The sequence below is a fragment of the Magallana gigas genome, chromosome 4, assembly GCF_963853765.1.
Source record: "Magallana gigas chromosome 4, xbMagGiga1.1, whole genome shotgun sequence".
NCBI classification, from domain to species: domain Eukaryota; kingdom Metazoa; phylum Mollusca; class Bivalvia; order Ostreida; family Ostreidae; genus Magallana; species Magallana gigas.
Genome location: NC_088856.1, coordinates 24,189,656 through 24,212,935, shown reverse-complemented (window position 1 = coordinate 24,212,935; position 23,280 = coordinate 24,189,656). Strand labels below are relative to the sequence as shown.

The following is a 23,280-nucleotide window of genomic DNA, read 5'->3' as shown; positions in this document are numbered from 1 at the left end:
AATCACAATGCTGGTTGTTCTATTGTCTCATATTCGTAATACGATGTCTTTTTAATTTTCTTTTTAAGTTTCCGGGGAATGAAAAGGCCTGAGGTTAAATTTTTAACGCACATGTTCAACTTTGATGTAAACAAATTATCTTGCCACACTGAGTTGGCTTTGGGTTTTTTATTGTTTTTGTATCATTTTATGCCTTTTAATTAATTTACTTGATTTTATCATTTTTCATCAATTTGTCTTTTATTTCATAATACGTTTGCATATCATTGTATACGATGTATATAGTATTTCTATTTGTATCAATAAGACTACACTTTAATAGGATAACATTATTTTCATAATTTTTTACCCGTATAAACGTATTTCATTTCTATCCAACAAAAACGCATTTATAACTCTTATCCAGGCTAGCTTTACTGCTTCGGAAGTCGCCAATGCTCGTACAAATTATTGAGCATTAATCATTTTGATATTAATCAAAATATGTCGATAATTAAGTAAAAAAAAATGTTTGTTCGAGTACTCTCAGTACTTTGATGAATTTCCTTATTGGCTGCTAGCTTCTACGGTCTTAGTGGCTGCTGTTAGTGGCTGCTAGCTTCAGCCTGGTGAAAATTAAATTAGTCAACATGTAAAAATGTTACTTTGTGTTACTTCTTACTGAGCATACGTCGACACGTTAAAAAAATAGTGGAAACGAATGGACATAATTAATGCAGAAGTCTTATTGAAATTTACTTGCAATCTTGCATTTTGAAAAAAAAGTGAATTATGTTTATATATAACCAATTATTTCACGATTATGGTGTAAAAAAATCGCATCACAAAAATCCAACGGTATGCGCGAACTTTCAAAGCGATTGAATTGAAGTGTAGATTCAGCACGAGGGTGGCTTTTGTATTTTGTTGGTCTGTCGTATTTGATACACTTAATTAGGTGTGTACTAGTATATTTAAACAATGAACATAAACCCGCGTTCTGTAATGTGGCTATCTTTATAGCCATAACACGCATGTATCACCGAAGAAAGCATTTTATTGTGTTCATGTATATTTACATCTTTCATTTAATAAATTAATGAATTGAATTGATCGTAAAAGTAAAGGTCATTAAATTATTGTTAATGTACACCAGAACGACAGATGAAAGCTGTAGCCAAAGCATCTTCTATGGGAATTTGAGTTTGGCATCATCATGATTATATAGTTCGTGCAATCCGAGATTTTTCGACCGATGATTTCAGACCTGTCTGTTTCTATACAGCTGTGAATTACAATCAATGTTCGTAGGAAATAGAGGGAAATATACTTAGTGGATGTAAATATGTTAATCTATAAATATAAGATGCCATTTTTTCTTAAAATCTTTTTTTTACATATCAACTGTCCACATTCTTGTAGTTTTAATTCTTTTTAAGTGAGAAAGTCAAAGCCGATTTTGTCCATCGGTGATTTATAAGAATTAAGTGTTGATAACGTATAAAAGAGAAGAGAAATCATGACAATAATTTAACACAATACCATCTGAGTTTCAAAAACAGCTATAACTGATTTTAAACTTGTTTCAGAACTATGAAGATACTTAAAAAAGTAATATCAGTACATATTCGATAAAATTTCCGTGCAAAAGGTTAATTAAAAAGAATGAATATTTGTCTTTTTGAAAATAAATTCGTATCTGCAATTTGACAATGCCCCGAAATTGTGGAAACATAGGCATCGAATTTGACAATATTCATCTTTGTTTGCTCGGTGCGTGTGTGTGTGTGTGTGGGGGGGGGGGGGGGGTTATTGCATATGGAGTCATCAGAAATGCGCAGAATTTTAACTGTATCTGGATATTCAAAATGTTTTGATCTCTTTTGTTAAAATTGTAAAAAATCTAGAATTGTAGAAAATTATTAATTAATTCTACTCTACTTCAAACAATTAAAGACGATGAATGGAAGTATAGAAGAAAAAAATTAATGAAAACAAATTGACGTTCGTGACTTCGTGACGTTTTGGACGAGTTATGTACCAATGTTGGTCTGTTATCAGTATAAAACAAATAGTGGTGTTTGACTTCTGTAATATAAACAGATGCAGGCTGCAGGACATCATAGCATTTCGATGAGGACTATATTTTAATCTAGATTGCCTCAAACGTAACATTTTGCATATGGTAGATGTATCATAATCGAAAGAATTTCACAAGACTGGCTTCTTTTACAATTCAATCATACTAAATTGCTGCTTTTATGGCAAAATAGGCAACCTTAAATATGAGATCTATGTACAATATTACATGTGCTTTATATTAAATTGCATCAGTAATATGACACAAGATATAATAATGGATACATCCTTCAGAAATTTTGAATTTATATTGCAACAAAATATCTCCTAAAGTTATAATTAAAAATATATTGTAATATAATCTGAAGTTAGTGATTTCAAGGTATGATATCCTGTGTTTTTTGCCAAAGAGTTTTTAAAACTGACGTATAATCATACAGAATACTAAATATACAGAACATTTGCAATAGAATAGGATACATTGAATATACAATTTTTAAAAGCATTCTCATTTCGTCTCTCCTTTTTTCTTTGTTTTGCATCCTTTTCATCCCCTGGTTCTATTATCTATAACAGGATACACGAGTATATATATGTAGGTAGCGAAATAACTGACCTACAATATATGTCCTGAATGTGTACCTTAATGACCAGCTAGTCTTTTCATCATTTGATGACGTGTTTAATGACCCCCAACGTTATTGATGGTCCGTGTCAGACGTGGAAGTCTAGGCGGTAGGGAGAAAACAAGTATTCATTTTTAAGGAATGATCGGCATTAAATATCATTGGTCAGCACTGTTTATGTAATATATGCTACATGCAGTAAACTATATAAATAGCATCGTTTTATTAATTTTCGAAATGGCAAGGCATGAATGAGCTTTACTTTAGTAGTCGAATTCTACTTCCGACTAATATTTTTACGCATATGTGAAAAAAAGTGAATTGAATCACTATGCATGTAACTCTATAAATGTTTTATTTTCAGGATAAGATTACCGTTTTAGGAATCTACGTCTAATTAAAGATTTGAATAAGGTTGTCAATGCATAGTAAATAAAATAGTGCAAGGCACAATGCGTGCGCAAATAGTTAAATTTGCCGGATGCCGCATATGGATACAACTGTGATCGACCGAAGCCGATCACAAAAAGGGGGGAGGGGGGGGGTTAAACAACAATTGCCTACTGTGAAATAGAAATTTACTTCATTCTCAGACTTACAATGTTTCCAAATAATCGGATGGCCTTTAAAATTATAGTTATAACTAGAGCAAAGCTCGTTGCAAAGCAACGAGTGGGTTTTCCGTTAATGTCGAAAGTAACGCTATAAGTACCTCTAAGAAGCAGAGTTCTTAATCTAGTAACAAAAGTAACTTAAGTACAAAAGATAAAAAAAAAATCGAATGATTCTTGGTACGACTTAACAAAATCCGAATGGTATTAAGTATGAATTAACAAAAAACCTTAACCATTCAAGAACGACTTAACAAAAAATCCGAAAGTGTTTAAGTACGACTTAACAAATTCAAATAAACTACATTTAAGGTGCAAGTTAACTTTACCTTGAACTAATATCTATTTTCTTTAAAATCAAGAATGCAAAATAAAAATTATTATACCTCTGTGAATATTTTCTATGTAAAATAACTATGAACCAGACAACATTGAAATGGTGAACATTTCAAAGGGCCCTGCTGATGTTATTTCAGAGAATTTTGCTTTGACCTTGACCTAGAACTTGAAATTTTTCCAGCTGGCAATAAACTTCTAATTCAATTTCATTCCCCCTAACATACAGGCATTTTTGTGCAATCTGACCAAGATTAAGCATATCTGGGAAATAATCAACAGTCTAAAACTAATTTTAAAAAGATCTGCAATGACCTTTACATTGACATGGTTCATGGCCATTTCACGCCATTAACTAATAAGCTCTGTTTAGGTAAAATGTTAGCAAAATAGGGGCTAAAAGGAGAGTATATACATGCTCTTAAAATACATGGATTTTTGCGTGATCTGATATGACCTTGACACTTGATCTACAAATATCATTCGAGGTCATTGCATATCCTTTGATCAAAGGCATCATGTGGGTGAAGTATGAGCCTGATTGGAGCAAAGGGAGAGAAAATATACTCGGGACAAGGATTTTTTAAAATAAAATTCTGCTATGACCTTCACAGTTTACCTTGAAAATAGGTTCAAGGTCACTACACACCCTTTACTCAAAAGCTCTGCTTATGTTAAGTCTTACCCAAATAGGGGTTAGTGGAAAGTATATATGCTCTGAAAAAAAAGGATTTTTGCATGATCCGATATGATCTTCACCCTTTACCTAGAAATTCCATTCAAGGTCACTGCACATCGTTTTACCATAGAGACACTATGTGAGTATTAGCCAGATTGGACCAAGGGGAGAGAAGATATGCCCCAGACAAGGATTTTATATATATAATTCTGCTATGACCTTAACCTTATACCTAAAAAAATGATTCAAGGTCACTGCACATCCTTTACCCAAAGGAACCCTATGGATGAGGTATGAGCCAGATTGAGCCAAGGGGAGAGAAGCTATGCTCCGGTCAAGCAATCTCGGATGGACAGACGGACAAACTGATCACTAGAAGGCCCCCACATAAACATGCTTTTTTATCTAATTTGAAATAGTATCCATGCTATATGCCCATGGTGAATAGTCATCAAAACCATTCATCAGCAGAATTCGATTACCCTCCTTTTTAAACCAGGAACACCTCTGACCTAATCAGATCGCTGCATTAAATACAAAGTTTGATAACTCTAATTTGTTTATCATTAAGAAATTCTGTATCGCTGACAAATGAAGTTTTCTTTGGTATAATAAAATACCAATTAACTGACTATTCGGACAATAGCAAGTTTATTGTCCCACTCCACAGCAACTATTTCCCTTGGTTTTGCCCCATTAAATAGTTGCTGTCTTGGGGGACAATAAACTTGCTATTGTCCTCATACCCAGTAAATAGGTACATGTACATGTATATAATATCCCATCCACCTACATTTCGTGTTATATAACCTGTGATTGTAACCTTCAATTTCACTGTGTAAAGTCAACACAACAGTCAGCCGCAAGTTTCACAATTTACTTATTTACTGCTTCTCATTTACTCTAAATTATGGACCTTAATATTGCTTACCAATTCCAACAAAAGACATCCCTCTAACTAATGATAATCATTAAAATTCATTTCATGAATCTACGCAACACTGATAAACCTTCAAGTACAGTCACTCCCAATTTTACAAAAATATTGACAGTACTTTATCCGAAACTGTTCCTTGTACCTTTAACTTAGTACACTAACATTTTCTAAAAAGACTGTTTTTTAGAATAAGAAAGCTAATGCAATTCTGAGAAAAAAAAAAAACCACATATTGCCAATTCCATTGAGGTTTAATAAAAATATGGCCATTTAAGTGAACCCACCATTTCCAATTTCCTTTAGTAAACCCAGATTTATAGGGTTCTCCATAATAAAACATCCTTACCTGACCTTTTAGAGGTCAATTGTTGTTCAACCACCTTTAAAAAGAAACCTTATTCAATACACCATACATCTACATGATATAATCATGATAAAAAGCTTCACATCACTTAGAAATACCCTTACATGTATACCCCCCATCTTTTGATTTTCATAAAAAGTAATGCGTTTGAAATGTTTTACCTAATTGTATGAAACTTGTGGCAATTTCCTTGTGTCATTTCTTACACATATTTGGAAACAATCATCAATGATTCTAAAATTTGTTCTTTATTTGTTTATTGTATGATTTGTACCATTTGAATTAACAAATAGACAGCTGTCCTGCTTGTGATTTCTTGTTTTCATGAAAAAAGTAAGCTAACAATTATATTTAGTGAATATCTAATCTATTCTGATTTCTAGTCTCCTTCTAACCATGCTAAAACAGTAAGTTACAACCTACAAGTTAGACATCTGCCTTAAATTAAAATTAAATTCAAACACACCCATGCAGCTGGAGACAGATCGAGTTGATTTCCATGAAAAATGTTCAAATTTGACATGTTTTTCTACTTTTTTATGCATATATACCTTAGAAAGGTAGACATAGGTTGTTTCTTGTTCATTTCAAAAGTAATTATCATAGCAGATGTTATTTCATTGTCAAATGTACATTTAGTCATTTACATATCCTACATGTAATCTTAATGCAGACAATTGGAGGGGGGGGGTGTGATTTTTCAATTATGTAAACACATCTTATTACCTTTATAAAATAAAAAATAAAGGAAACATAATTGCATACTTTTATTGAAAAACAAATTTTCACAACAATTATGAATTTCTTTAAACAACCTTAATTTTGTTTTTCATAATTTCTTATCAAACACAAACAACAACATGTCATGATGCTTTCTTAAAGTTCCATTATTGTTCTTGCATTATCCGATTTAATTGAATAACCGGTAAATAGTCTGTAGAACACAAGGAATATGCATGTGGATAGAGGTGACAGGTTAACCTCACTGACCCACTATAAAAGCCATGTGGTAACAAGAGTACGTTTTGAGCTGAAATAAAAAAAAATTAGCTGCGTTTACATACATGTACTAGTAATAGTTGTGTTTACATTTACATATGCATAGTATTTCTGGAAAAAATACACTGACCATGCAGTGTAATAAGTATGACATATCCTTATACATTATTACATGACATAACATTTAGGTAGTACAAGATCAAAAATTTGCATATCAAGTCATAATATAATATTCAAAAATTTTTCTTAGGTATAGACACATATCAAATTGAGAGAGAGATTGAGAGAGAGAGAGTTTATTACTTGTAGTGCAACAGTCAATATTTCAATTCATAAATTACAAAGGAATATTACCCATCCGATCAACGTCAAAGTACATGTATTAGCTTCTGGTATACTATGTTTTATCAATTCTACTGGTTTGTTTTTTTTGCAAATAAATTTAGCAAGGGTTTTTGTTTCTTTTCTTATAAATTACATGTTTTAAAAACAATACTATGTGTAATAAGCATAAAACATGTATGAGTAAACTTGATAAAGAATTTTTAATAGATTTTTTTTCACAGTATGTGGTACATTACATATATGTCAATCTTTATAAAACTAGCGTATATTTCGTGCGCCATAAATTGCAAGTTTTTTGTAAATATCATTTACTTTCATGGTAGCTATATATGGTCTAACCCAAATTTTCTTCATAAAGCAACAGCTGTATGTACCACATATATGTTTTGTCACAAGGTATGTACATTTTTAAAAAATATCCAAATTCCAACAGTTGAAAGTAACTCGATGAATTTTTCATTCTCTGATATGTTCATTGTGTTTTGTCCGTGCATGTATTATTATTCTGCTGCAACAGCAGCCAATCAGTGGTAAGCTAAATCCACTAATAAGAAAGTTTGTGGTTTAGGAGCGGGTAAATTGTTTATGCATAATGTAGCTGACACTGACTTGAATGCGACGCTGTCAAGAAAACCACACCAAATAATATCAAGATACATAAATATTCACTAATATGTATTGTGTTGTAAAGTTAAGGTGTTTAACATTTATCTTACAAAACATGTGATGACTCTTAATCATCCATTATATATCTGATATATATGTACAAGATGGGAGAAATAATGACGGAACAGACTGAGATTCGAACCTGGCCTTTTGAATCTCTAGTCAAGTTCTCTACCAACTGAGCTACATGTATCTGGCACCGGTATTCAAACCAGTCTGACCATCACATTCCTCCCCCCTTAAATGATCTTCACCATCGAAGATCGATCACCCCTGGCTCTCCCCCTGGCAGGAGTTAACCTGTAAGTTCCAGGGGTTGGTCACAGCACCAATTTTGTAACGGGATGGGAGAAATAATGAAGGACCATACCGGGATTTGAACCTGGGCCCCCTGAATCTCAAGTCAGGTGCTCTAGCTACCAACTGAGCTATCTGGCACTGGTATTCGAACCAGTCTGACCGTCACATATATATATAAAGAATTATTTTAAACAATGGTGTTCAAAAAAATATAACACTTGCAACCTTCAGTTTTTGTCTGTAATTAATCAATATTGGCGTGCGATCAGTTCTCGCCGAGTACCATTTCTCACCGGTGCATTGTTACGTAATTTTATCAACACATAAAATTATATATGAAAATATGATGTAACAATGCACCAGCAAGAAATGGTCCTCGGCGAGAACTGCTCGCACGCCAGTACTGCCAGTAGTCATATTACATTGTAAGAAAAGAGAATATAAAAATTATATTTAAAACATTAACAAGGACAATTTAAGTACACATCATAATTGCTAAACAAGAAAAATTATGTGAACTGGCACAGTGGTCATCTTCGCTAGCCAAGGGTTTCTGATCCGCACCGCTTCTCACGAACGATATAATTACGTATTACAAAGAGGTCATATTCTATTTTTAACTTATTACGTCACTTCCCCCACAGCTGAAAGTGCAAAGATGTAAATCAGCGGTAAACAATTATCGTTAAAGCTCATGTTTAAAACATATTGAAGAAAGTTTTCAAGCAAACTTACTTTTCTTTATTCAAAACAGACGACTGAATTAAAAAATCTCGGATATTTGGGTGCTATAAACCCGAACCCACAGTTTAGCCGATATCTGGTCTTAGCCGATAACTGATACAGTACCAGTATACATCAATGTGATTTTTGGTTCTATTTTCTGTATCATTATTTTAACAGTTTTTTAACATTTGGTTAAGGTATTTAAATTTATAGGGTCGCGGCTATATTTAACCAACTTCACATTTTCAAATCAAAATTAATCATTGAAAAAGTATTCTTAAAATGTACTTATTAGCATAATCAACTCACGAAAAACTGTTTTTAAGGCCAATATTATATGTACAGTTTCTGTGGATGTGATTAAACTGCACTGAATACTTTATTATGTCATATATAATTAAATACAATAGGAACAGTCTTAAGTTTAATAAACCAATAATATCATACAAAATGACAATGTCCATATGCATAACAATAACTTGAAAGGTGAACTTAAGATCAAACGAACTCCATAGTGGTAAGAGGTTCAATAGTTGACACATCTTCAAAATACAGACATTTCATCAGTTCCGCTGAGGACAACACTATTCTTTAGGAATGTTTACAGTTTATTGTCATCTATCAATATATCACTTATCACAACCTTTCTTCTCCACATATCTACAGACAACTACGGGCATTGGAGAGCGCCTCAGTGTATAGTCACTGACACTGCCTAAAATAGTTCTTCGCACTTTTCCGAGACCCCTTGTGTCCGTAACAATAAAAGAGGCGTGGATTTCTTTGGCCGCTTGTACTATACCCTCTCCCGGGGATTTGGAATCGATGGCCTTGACTTCACCTAAAATCTGTTAAAAAATAAGATATATCTAGCTAGTCAATTTTAAAAATTGCCAAATATCGAGAATTTTCAGTGCATGTTATAGTTCAGCCTAACATATGAAGTCATGCACATACTAACCTTAGAGTTTTCCAACAGTTTTGAGAACTTTTTGACTGTCTCGATGTGTCTGGCTCGTTCTTTGTCAAGAGATCCATCTACTTTGTCTTCCACACTTTCTGTAAAAGCTTAAAAATAAAAAGACTCGTTGAAATGTAGATTGCTATCTCTTCAGGAAAACCCCCAAAGATAATCTTGTTTTCACAATGTGCACAATATCAATCTTAAGGTTTTATGTAATGTACTGAAGTCTTCATCAGAATATACAATCATGTGAATGTATTTCTATTCAACAAACACGTAAACAGACTTTAATAAAAGAATTTGTTGATACAACCTTAATATGCATTGATCAAGGTTCTTCATTTTTTTTTATAATCAACTCTTTATGTGTTCAAAATTTGAAATATTTGCTCGTGATCCAAATAGTAGAGAGAGAGAGAGAGAGAGAGAGAGAGAGAGAGAGAGAGAGAGAGAGAGAGAGAGAGAGAGAGCACTTGATATTTAACACAAATATGATAACAAGTTTATCTGAATCCACTTTCATAATCCAATGTTATAATGGTACACAATCAGTTTAAATCATGTTAAAGTATAAAACATTGAGCCTACAATGACAATACACATCATTCTATAATCCTTCCTGTGTGAAACAAATTAAAATGTTCCTTAAGTATTATAAAACTCACGAAATTTTTCCTGCACACAGTATATATAAAAATATTCTTAATTTGATTTATGTCCTGTTTGTACTTATGTATACCGGCCAAGTTTTTCATTAATTGGGTGTGACACAGTAAATATCAATTTTGAAATGAAAAATGAGAAATGAAATGAATAAATATTATGTTATTCTCATTAGGGTTTTCCGTTTTCAACAGAAAACCCTTCTGTTATTATACTGTTTCTTCTTATTATTTTTTTTCCCGCAAATTTTTTGAAGGCCATTTCTTGAACATTTTTTGTCTGATTGCTATGAAACTTTCAGGGTATGTAGATAATGTTAAGGTCTACTAACGGTTTTATCAAATTTTTTAAATTCATTTCCGGTTAGGAGTTATTGCCCTTTAATTGAAAATTGGGGGGGGGGGAGTCTTTTGTCCAGAGTTGATCTCGGGAACTGCAGATGATAGGTGATTGAAATTTGGCGAAATTGTTGGTAACATGTTATAGTTTTGCTGGCATGAAAATTTTGGAAATTTCTTTTTTAGTTTTTGAGCTATTTGTCGCCAAAGTTTAAGATTTTTTCGGGGCTGAAATTGTTGCTTTTTGTATTATAACTTTTAAACAAAAAAATATTTTGTTAAAACATATAGAACAAAAGTTGTTTAGAATAACGAGAGCTTTTATTTAAAATTAAGAAAAAAGGGCTGGCCTCATTAATTAGGGGTCAGCAGTCCATAAACGTCTTTTTCTGATAGCTAAAAATTTTATCATTTTATGAAAAAAAAATAACTTGATTACTTTTAATATATTAAATTTTGTCATTTGGAATGAAATTAAACAAGCTCTGTGCTATATTTATTTGTAATGTCATAAAACAAATATGCGAGAATCGTACATGAACAAGTTAATTGTCTACATAGACACACAAGCGAACAATGCCGCTTCCGGGCGTAGCATTTGTTATTGTTCTTATTAAATTTCACGGTTTTATTCTGCTTATCTTAATCATTTATAAATGCAATGAACATACACAACTACTTATTTAAACGTGCTATGTGTCCGCGCAGAGCAAATCGGAGGCCCCCTGTCTGTAACCCCAAATATAAACAGCGACGAACGGCATTATGGGAAAGACAGAGCCATGGGTGCCGAAACGCAGATTCGACAGAAGAGACGTTGTGTATTTTTTCGCCGTACATACGTTCACGTGCACTTTCAATCCACAGTGAAGCACATGAACATGTACCGAGAACACTACTTCGTATTTGTATATTAAGGAGGATATATTCTTCAGACTTGTTTGAATCGTTTACGAGGAAATTCTGACAGTCACCAGTGGCGTAGCTACCATGTATGCTTATATGCCTGAGCATGCACATCATTTGGGGGAAAAAAGAAGAAGCTCAGTAAAAAAATAAATAAAGAAAAAGAATTAAAAAACGAATTCAAGTATTCGGTCCATACTTAATTATGCCATCAATCCGTTTCCGTCACCCGGTCCTACTTTATCCGGAATCTTTGTATTGACATCCGAGCGGTCATCAACAGATTTATCAATGCTAAACAAAGACGTCTTAAGTACCAAATATAGACACGCAATGTGGACTTACAGTACCATATTAAAGAAACAGTACAATGTACCTAATAAAACAAAGATTTATTTTGCATTTGAACTTAGTTTTACACGTCATTGTAAATTTCCCCATAGAATATCACAGCTTTTTTGAGATATTCATTACCATAAACTAGGTGAAAATGAACTTCAGAATATAAGCTTTGAGTGGGTCAAAAACAAACGTCATAAGTTTTTTTTCTTCTCTAAGTTTTTAAAAAGTTTTGTGATTTTATTTTATGTCTAAACTATAACCAAAACAATTTTAACTGCCTTAAATAATGCTTAAATTGTGAGCATTCCTTTCAATTTTTGCAATGATTTTTAGTGTTAAAAATCGTCAGAATCCATTATCTTCCGGGGCCTTAATCTTCGCCCCAGACCCCTTGCCATTTTAAGCATGCACTTCGTGTCTAGTCTAGCTACGCCACTGGTCACAGTACTGTCGGCAGATGTTTACGTTTACATTGATCAGCTGTTGATAAGCTGATAAGAGTTACGAGTAATAAAAGAGAAAAGATGGACATTTAAAGGTGTGATTTATGTGGATGTTACTGAAGAAGGTAAGTCTCTTACTCATTTTAAAGTTTCTTGTCTTTAGTGGTTAAAATGTCAGCATGTAAACTAGTTAACATTTAGTCTATAGATGTACATGTAAGTACGTGCACACTGTCAGTGATGTATGTTATTTTTTTTAGTCCAGACAATATAAATCCTTTTAAAAGAGTTAAATCCCAAATGTTTTACCTTTAACTTGGTTTTGTTTTCTTTTCTTTTTACCAGATTTTTGTTTGAATTACAATTCAATTTATTGACAAAATCCACTTGTGGCGAAAGTCGTACATACAGTATTCAAATATAGTTAGCACATAGATTTTCTTATGTTATGTGCATCACGTATGAAGTTGCAAATATTTCTCGCTCGAGGTTCATGGGAGACTGGAAAGGATGAACGAGTTTATCTATTTAAAAAAAGAACAGATTGTGAATTTTCAACTCAAAATTCAAAGCAGGGTCTAATTAGAAACATATGATATATTCTTGTGCGGAAGACTCAAAATGCATGTAGACATGAATACATGTACCCTGTAGACGTAACATCAAGTAAATAAATTGTATACTTCAGAGTTAAAACATGACTTTAATCGATCATTGTATCATTAGAGAGGTTTAGCAGACCAAGGGGTACACGGTTCATGTACTTGTACATGTAGGTTACAAGTTAGAACTATGCGTACCACTGTACCATCTTCGCTAGCCAAGGGTTTCTGTACCGCACCGCTTCTCACGAACTCTTTGATTTGGCATATAATATCAATACATAAAACATTTATAAGTAAAAAGAACTATATTCCGAGAGATTCATGACGCAGTTGAACGCCTGATTGTAAAATTATGTATTGATTAGCGTAAGATTTTGTGTATTACCGTATGATAATAAACGAATAATTTTATGAGTTTTGTTTATGTATAATAACCCCCACGACCTATAGGCTGACCACGCAGGGGACATAATTCAATTTACACTTTGCAGAATATAAAATCAACATGTACAAGGATTTTACTATGTTGTTATCACGAAGCCGATAACTGGTACAGTAAATCATAAAACCTCGGCAAATTCGGGGCGTGCTAAAAAGCATAGAAACAATATGTTTTGGCTTCTAAATGATGACGTAATCTAACCGATGGATAAATAAAAAGTTCACAATTTAAAGCATGAAAAGTTTTATTCCAATATATCAAGAAATAAGGAAACACGAAAAGAAAACGTAAAATTATAGCCTATAACTGGTACAGTGCCAGGACGTATAATTCGTTTAAAAAAATCAAAGCGTTGACTTGGTCCTTTATCTAGGGCTTATTGAAAAAATATTTTGAAAGTATCACTTTCTCGCATTATCAGGAAAGTACTATAACGTATATTTGGATAATCGGCTAGTAGCTAAGAAAGACGATGTGTACATAAGAAAGCTTAACTCAACATTTAAATCAATTTTTTTGTTTAAATGATTATAAACTTATAAACAGAACGATTAGGGAATTTGTGTTTCAGACATTGTTAATATTTTCCGTACAATAATGATCGAAGTATTATTTTTTCTCGTATTGAAATGCTGTAGCTAAAATATTGTCTTTTGAATACATATGAACTTCGAGAAAATGCACAACTACACCACCTTCTAATTTTTAGACACATATGTATATGTCGTTGGTTATACCTGGACTTAAGTACTGCCATAGAAAGGGAGGGGGGGGGGTTAAGATTCTCTTGTAGTTTGTGTCCACGTATTAAAAGTGGGTCACTCTAGTAACTCTACTATTATTGACTAAGAACTTCCAGTCAGGTGATAACACAGCGCAAGATAAGCCATGTTTAGCGGCACAGATATCAGACAGTAAAGAATATGTTAAATTATAATTAACACGGTATGTATTCTTCTATTCGGTATGATACCAATTTACATTTTTTGTTAATATTTGCTTATTTCCTTCTAATACGTGAAGTAAATGCCAGTCCTAGACATTTTAAACAATACACTATTACATTGTATATTTCATTGTAGAAAATTACTTTCATTTTACAAATCACAATGCCATATTAATATGCATGGGTGAAATACAACACCGTATCCAAATTAACTGTAACTGCAGATTTATTGTCATGCCTTTTAAGGCAATTACAACAATACATGCATGTAAATTGTGCGTTTTTCGTTTATCTTAATTTGTGTTTCAATAATATCTTGTAGAAATAAGCTTTACTTATTATTTTTTATTGTTATAAGTTCATGTAGACTGATATAATTAAGAAATATTGACTGTGTACATAAAGTTCTATTTATTCCTTTACAGCCAAAGTTTACGTATATTTAGAATAGTTAATACTATTAGTTGTACAGGTAAAGTCAAGGGTCTACGGGGATTTACCCCGGGTTGTATTCCATACACACTGAGCCAACAGCTTCGCGCAATATAATGTAACGTTTAATGAGGAAAATGAATAAATTATTTGTCAAAATCACTCCTTCTTAATATTCTATTGGTATGAATAAATGGTTTTCAGCACAAATTCAATTAATATTAATTGATTTTCAAGATGCAAAGCACTTGTAAACAATATAAATTTAAAATTTGTGTAACAAAGGCAATAAATTCGTAATCCAGGCCCAACCAAGAGTGAACGGGGATTTACCCCGGGTTTTATTTTTTAATACACCCTTCTACCTTCGGCATCAAGTTGTATGGAATACAACCCGGGGTGAATCCCCATACATCCTTCATTGGGCCTAGATAACTAAGAATGTGTATGATATATCATTTAGATATTATATACATTATTTTTGGTTAGTATTTGTCTATTATAAATGTTGTAGATCAACTATGGATCCTAATACCAGTGCCCAGGATGTGCACAGATGTGACCTTTGTGAGACCGCTATAGTGCACAGCTACTGTGACTTTTGTCATGTTAACCTCTGTAAGCCCTGTGTAGTAGATCACATCTCAGATGAATATCATAAACATACAATTGTGCCTTTCAATGAACGAAGATCAACCCTCATTTATCCCAAATGTGGAACACATTCAAACAAACATTGTGAACTACATTGTAAAGATTGCAGGTCTTTTGTTTGTTCTTCTTGCATGGCATCTGAACAACACATTGGGCATAGGTTTGTAGAAGTTAAACATGAATTTGAGACAAAGAAAGAGATCATCAAAAAGGATAGAATAGAACTAGGAAACTCTATTTCTCCTAAATATGAAGCAATTGCATTTGAATTGGAAAACCAGCTTGCCAACTTGAATGGAGGATACGAGAAACTTACATCAGAAATATCAAAACAAGGAGAGAAATGGCACAGAGAAATCGACATTGTTATAAACAAGATGAAAACTGAAATCAATGAAATAAAATTGAAACACAAGAGTATTTTGAAGAAACACTTGAATGAAATAAAACAGATGCAATCTCTTATAAAGGAAACTTTAATAGTTTTAGGGGAACTCGAGAAGTCTACTGAAATATCCACAGCCATAGAATACATATCTAAGATAAAAACATTCAGCAAGCTTCCACCCAGGGTAAATATATTGCTGCCAACATTCATTCCTAAACCAATTGACCATAAGCATTTATATAATTTCTTTGGACAGATCATACCATTATGTAATACCATACAAGAAAATGCATTGTCAATAAACCACCCAAAGACTTCGGTCAAAGAGCTGCTAGATAAACCCAAACTTGTTGCCACGATACAAACTAGGTATGATGCTCTATACAGTGTAACCTGTTTAAATGAAAAGATCTTCTGGACCAGTGGTGGATTGAGTAGTGATATCAAATGCTTTAATATAAAAGGTTATCTCCTCCGTACGATAAAAACTAACTTTCGGAGGCACTTAAATGATGTAGCTGTTGACAGTGATGGGTGTCTACTGTACTCTGACTGGGAAACAAAGACAGTGAACAAAGTAAAGAATAAACAAACAGAAGTGCTGATCAAATTACAGGGATGGACGCCACGTAATCTGTGTGTCACCTCTACTTGTGATCTCCTGGTTACCATGTACAATGATGATGAAACCCAATCCAAAGTTGTTCGTTACTCTGGATCTACCGAAAAACAAACGATTCAATTTGATAATGAAGATAAACCTTTGTACTCAGGTGATGGGTCTATGAAATATATCACGGAGAACAGAAACAATGACATCTGTGTAGCCGACTATAAGGCTGGTGCAGTAGTGGTTGTTAATGAGGCGGGGAAACTCAGATTGCGATACACTGGTCATCGCTCAACTACCAAGAAAAACCCTTTCAAACCCCTAGGAATCACAACAGACAGTCAGTGTCGTATCCTTACAGCAGACAGTGACAACCATTGTATCCACATTATAGATCAGGATGGACAGTTTTTCCGTTACATAGATAACTGTGATTTAATAGATCCTGTAGGTCTATGTGTGGACAATAAAGATAACCTTTTTGTTTGTGATTACTGGGACGGCAATGTCAGAAAAATCAAGTATTCCAAAGATATTTAACATTTTTGTCAAAATAGTCTAAATGTGACTTTCTCCCATGATTGTTGACATTATTTTTAAACATGTACGTGTAGTTCAGTTGCAGTTCAAATTATTATCTACTTTGGGTTTTATGGATATTGATTATGTGACCGCCCGTATTTATACCATCAATGAAAGTAAAATAATGATTCATTATTCTTAAGGTGAAATAAATTGTACACATAAATATCTACTTCTATTTATTATAAATTAAAAAAATAAAAGATGTTAATGGGGTATTTTAAATTATTGAAAATAAAATATCGGATCCAATACGCATCAACAATCCTGGTTTAACATTCCTGATGGACAACACAACAGCACACAAATTCCCTTAATCAGAAAATCAAAACTACGTAGATATTTTATAGTGTCTCCCAATTATCTCTCGACCTCTCGCCAATTAATCATGTTTTGAATAAGTAAGGTTGAGGAATGAGAATGCACAGACACAAGGAAATTAAGCTCTTAAAAATGGCAACAGTGCGTGAAGTGGAATAGAAAAATATACCGAGACTCAAAATTCGACGATATTTCACCTCCATGCACCGCAGATGTCTCAAAATACCGAATGAAGGCAATGGTGAAACACAAAAATGACGGTAGATTCAATTAAATCCCCAGTGTAATCAAAGAACTGTTCAAAGTCAATGTGGTTAATAAACCTATTTTAAAAGATCACAAAGACAGTGAACAAAGTAAATAATGAACAAACAGAAGTGTTGATCAAATTACAGGGATGGACGCCTCATAATCTGTGTGTCACCTCTACTGGTGATCTCCTGGTTACCATGTACAATGATGATGAAACCAAATCCAAAGTTGTTCGTTACTCGGGATCTGCCGAGAAACAAATGATTCAATTAAATGGTGAAAATAAACCTTTGTACTCAGGTAATGGGTCTATGAAATATATCACCGAGAACAGAAACCATGACATCTGTGTTGCTGATTGTAAGGCTGGTGCTCTAGTTGTGGTTAATGAGACCGGGAAACTCAGATGGAGATACAGTGACCATCGCTCAACTACCAAGAACAAACCTTTCAAACCTCAGAAAATCACAGCAGACAGTCAGAGTCATATCTTAATAGCGGACTGTGACAACTATTGTATCAACATTATAAATCAGGATGGACAGTTTCTCCGTTACATAGATAACTGTGATTTAATAGATCCTGTAGGTCTATGTGTGGACAATAATGATAACCTTTTTGTTTGTGATTACGGGAACGGCAATGTCAGAAAAATCAAGTATTCCAAAGACCCTTGTGTCAAATATAATATAAATGTGACATTCCCCTTTGATTATTGATATGATCTTCAAACATGAATATGTAGTTCAGTTGCAGTTCTAAGTATTATCTACTTTGGGTTTTATGGATATGGCGACCGCCCGTATTTATATCCCCAATGAGAGTGAAAAAATGATTCATTATTCCAAATGTGAAGTAAATTGTGCAAATACATATGTTCTTAATATATTTAATTTAAATTTAAAAAAAATAAAAGATGTTAATTGGGCGTTTTACATTGTTGAAAATGAAATATTGAATCCAATACTCACCAACAATCCTGTTTAAACAGTCCTGGTGGACAACACAACAGCACATGAGTTTCAATCAAAACATCAAAACAACGTAGATATTCTATATTATACTTATTGGACAATTTTAAAGAGTATCTTTTTAGTTGACATACACTGAAATATTATAACCTTTCCTTTAATGTTTAATTAATCAATTATTCACCTGAGATAATAAAATAAATCAATCAAACAATCAAGCAAATGAACCAATCAAGCAATCTTAAAAGAAAAAAAGCCTATTATCAGTATTCATTCTATCAATCAGCATTTTGAAAATCTCTTATCAGTATTACTTTAAACATTAGAATAATATATTTCAAAAGAAACAATTTTAGAAAAAAAAAATATTCACATAAAATAATTACAATATTGAAAACAAAAATGGCGATATTTGTAGACAAATTATTTATAAATTAAATCACAGCTTTACACAACCCTTTTTTCGAGCTTTTAACAACCGCTACTGATACAACGCGGTTTTAATATATTATTGAAAGTGCTTATTGAAGTGCTTTCAAACGTTTACAAGGAAAAATGCTGAAATTCGCATATATGGACACAAATGTCATTCCACTGACGTCAGAGTTCTATCTTATGGAGATTTAACCGAGACTTTCCCCCCACGGACCGTGATGGTAGCAATGGATGGAAGCGAGGACTCCAGATTTGCGTTTCATTGTAAGTATATGATCATGACATTGTTTCAGTTGAGTTTATATCATTGGTGACATATTATTGCTTATCAAAGCAAGCGGCGTGTATGGGGCTTGACTTTAAAATTTGATTTCCTGTTGAACAGATGGGACGGAAATATACACATATACATGTATATCATTTATCTGATCAACAAAATTTTGTTAATGATTCATGCGGGTATCCAGAAAATTGTTCAAAGGGGGGGGGGGGGGGGTTAAGTTGCCGGAGGTCGGGGTGGCCCATGGCATATTTGCGGTAATTTTACTGTCATTTTATGATTATGAAAATTTAAGAAATTTTCATTTTTTCAGGAATGTCTGCCCCCCCCCCCTTCCCCCCAATCTGCGCATTCTGATTCATCTTACTTACGTTGTACATCCGAATGCTAAATGTTTGTTGTTAATGGGCCACATGAATAAACCACAACGTATGTATATGTAAACAAGGATAAAGAAGAAATGAGAAATGTCAGAACAAGCGTACGGTTGTTTTATTAGAAAAATAAATGAAGATTTATTTAATACAACCTCTTTGTCCCTGTTATAACACTAATTGTCTGGACCTGAAGGTAAGCCTACTATAGCTTTAAAGGAGCATACATTAATATTGTACGAAATTGCAAAACTTTGCCTTACTCGTTTTAGGTTTCTTACATGTTGATGGCCTTTAAATTAACTCTGTCACAGTTAATTTGAAATGCGCTCAGGAGGTGATGATCGGCCCCGGAGCCGGCAGTGAGACGCGTGTGTGTGTGTGTGTGGGGGGGGGGGTGGGGGTGGGGTAGTTCTTCTCTCTTAGAGTTACATGTATGATCATGCATTCTATTTATGGATTTAGTTCGGAAACTAGGGAATATCCATCAAAACAATATCATATGATTAAAAAATATTATGCATATTTTGCCGAGCCTTAACTCTGTATGATCAATGAAAATAGATACATTTACGATAATGGCCTATAGTTACATTAATATACAAAGTCGCTTAAAATATTTGTGACAAAATTACAGTGTATGTAAGCGATGTTTATGACCAAAAACTCATCTATAAATCATGGCCGATAGTAAATTGCAATTACCACCTCTCTCAGCGCTCGTAAAATCAATTTACCGCCGGTCATGGTATTCACAGCTGTTGGGGGAGCGCTATACAATGACAATAAAGCTGATATGATTTCCTAGATTGGCGTAATATTAAAGAGAAATGTATGTACCAATGTTGGTCTGTTATCAGTATAAAACAAATATTGGAGTTTGACTTCTGGAATACAAACAGATGCGGGCATACAAACAGATGCGGGCTACAGGGCATATGGGCCTTTCGATGAGGAATATATATTAAGTGAACGATTTTAATCTAGATTGCCTTAAAACATAGCATTTTGCATACGGTAGATTTAATGGTAGACTGGCGGTTTTTTTTTTACAATTCAATCATATTTAAATGTCTTGCTTTTATGGCAAAATTGGGAACCTTAAAAATGAGATCTATGTACAATATTACATGCATACTCTATATTAATCAACATCAGTAATATGACACAAAATACAATAATCGATATATCCTTAAGAAAATTTAAGTTAATATTGCAAAAAAAATTCTCATAAAGTTATAATTTAAAAATTACAAATTACTTGTAATATAATCTTAAGTTAGTGATTTTAAGTAATTATATCCAGCTGTGTTTTTTGCCCAAGAGTTTTTAAAACTGACGTATTATCATACAAAGTACTAAATATACAGAACATTTGATATAACAATAGAATAGGATACATTCAATGTATCATTTTTAAAAACATTTTCATTTCGTTTTTCCTTTCATCTTTGTTTTGCATCATTTTTATCCCCTGGTTCTACTATTTATAACAGGATACACGAGTATATACATGTAGGTAGCGAAATAACTGACATACCATATATGTCATAGATGTGTACCTTAATGACCCACTAGTCTGTTAATAATTTCATGACGTGTTTAATGACCCCTAAAGTTATTGAGGTCCGTGTCAGACGTGGAAGTCTAGGCGGCAGGGAGACTAAGAGGGGGGGGGGGGGGTGAACAACATTTGCTTACTGATACAATAAAATTTTACTTCATTCTCAGACTTACAATGTTTCAAAATAATCGAGTGACCCTTAAAATTATAGTAATAATAACATAATATTCATTCAATTCATTTCAAAATTGATATTTTCTGTGCCACACCCAATTAATGAAAAAACTTGGCCGGTATTCATAAGTATACACAGGACATAAATCATACTAGGAAATTTTTTAAATATACTATGTGCAGGAAAAATTTCGTGAATTTTATAATACTTAAGGAACATTTTTTAAGTTTGTTTTACACAGGAAGAATTATATAACGATGTACATTGTCATTGTATGCTCACTGTTTTATACTTTATCATGATTTAAACTGATTATGTACCTTTATAATATTGGACTATGAAAGCAGGATGCATATCAAATTTGTTATAATACTAGTCTTGTGTTAAATTTCAAGTGCTCTCTTTCATTATATTACTTGGGTCACAAGAAAATATATTAAATTTTGAACACATAAAAAGTTGATTTAAAAAACCCCAATAAAGAACCTTGATCAAGACATATAAAGGTTGTCTAAACAAACTCAGTAATTAAAGCCTATTTACATGGTTTTTAAATAGAAATATTTGGATGAAGACTTCAGTACATTACATAAAACCTTAAGATTAATATTGTGCACATTGTGAAAATAAGATTCGATTTGGGTTTTTTTCTCTAAGGAGATAAAATCTACATTTCAACATGTCGTTTTATAATATAGCTTTTACAGAAAATGTAGAAGAAAAAGTAGGTGGATCTCTTGACAAAGAAAGAGCCAGACACATTGAGACAGTCAAAAAGTTCTCAAAACTGTTAGAAAACTCTAAGGTAAGACTGTGCATGACTTCATACGTTGGGTTGAACTATAACATGCAATGAAAATTCTCAATAAATGACAATTTTTAAAATTGACTAGCTATATATATATATAAATCTCTTATTTTTCAACAGATTTTAGGTGAAGTGAATGCCATCGATTCCAAATCCCTGGGAGAGGGTATAGTACAAGCGGCCAAAGAAATCCACGCCTCTTTTATCGAGACAGGCACAAGGGGTCTCGGAAAAGTGCGAAGAACTATTTTAGGCAGTGTCAGTGACTACATACTGAGGCACGCTCCAATGCCCGTAGTTGTCTGTAGATATGTGGAGAAGAAAGGTTGTGAAAAGTGATATCGTGATAAATGACAATAAACTGTAAACATTCCTAAAGAGTAGTGTTGTCTTCAGCGAAACGGATGAAATGTCTGTATTTTGAAGATGTGCCAACTATTGTACCTCTCACCACTAAGGAGTTTGTTTGATCTTGATCTTTAAAATAATTGTTATGCATATGGACATTGACATTTTGTATGATATTATTGGTTAATTAAACTTTAGACTGTTCCTGTTGTGTTTTATTATAATTATATGACATGAGAAAGTAGACAGTGCAGTTTAATCATATCCACAGAAACCGAACTGATGGTTTTGGCCTTAAAAACAGTTTTTGTGAGTTGATAATGCTGATAAGTACATTTTAACGATACTTTTTCAACGATTGATTTTGGTTTGACAATGTGAAGTTGGTAAAATAGAGTTCAGACCCTATAAATTTAAAGTCTTTAAACAATTTAAAAAAAAAATGTTAAAATAATGATAAAGAAAAAAACCAAACCAAAATCACATTGATGTATGCGTATAATTCGCTTTAAATAATTCAAGCGTGTGACTCGGTCTTTAATCGAATGCACATTGAAAAGATTTTGAAACTATCATTTACTTGCATAATCAGCAAAATATTTTGATGTTCGGCTAATACATGTAACTAAGTCAGAAAGCTTAACTAAACATTTGAATCTATTTTTTTTTTGTTTAAATTATCATAAACAGAATGAATTGCGAATTGTGTTTTAGACATTGCTTAAATTTTCCGTGCATGGTTGCATCGAAATATTATTTTTCTCTCGTATTTAAATGCTTCAGCTAAAAC

General features: G+C 32.9%; 1 protein-coding gene across 2 annotated transcripts in view; it reads left to right on the top strand.

Annotated features, from left to right (window-relative positions):
• LOC105323398 (universal stress protein in QAH/OAS sulfhydrylase 3'region) overlaps nucleotides 1-22,694 on the top strand; it is an 80,288-nt gene extending 57,594 nt beyond the window's left edge. The window contains exons 3-4 of one of the 2 annotated variants that reach the window (XM_066081697.1): nucleotides 22,033-22,139; nucleotides 22,263-22,694. In XM_066081697.1, the coding sequence (XP_065937769.1) occupies nucleotides 22,033-22,139; nucleotides 22,263-22,481 (326 nt within the window). In that variant the 3' untranslated portion in view covers nucleotides 22,482-22,694. The remainder of the gene's footprint in view (nucleotides 1-22,032; nucleotides 22,140-22,262) is intronic. The other variant, XM_066081698.1, reaches the window with a different exon arrangement.
• The last annotated feature ends 586 nt before the right edge of the window (nucleotides 22,695-23,280 follow it).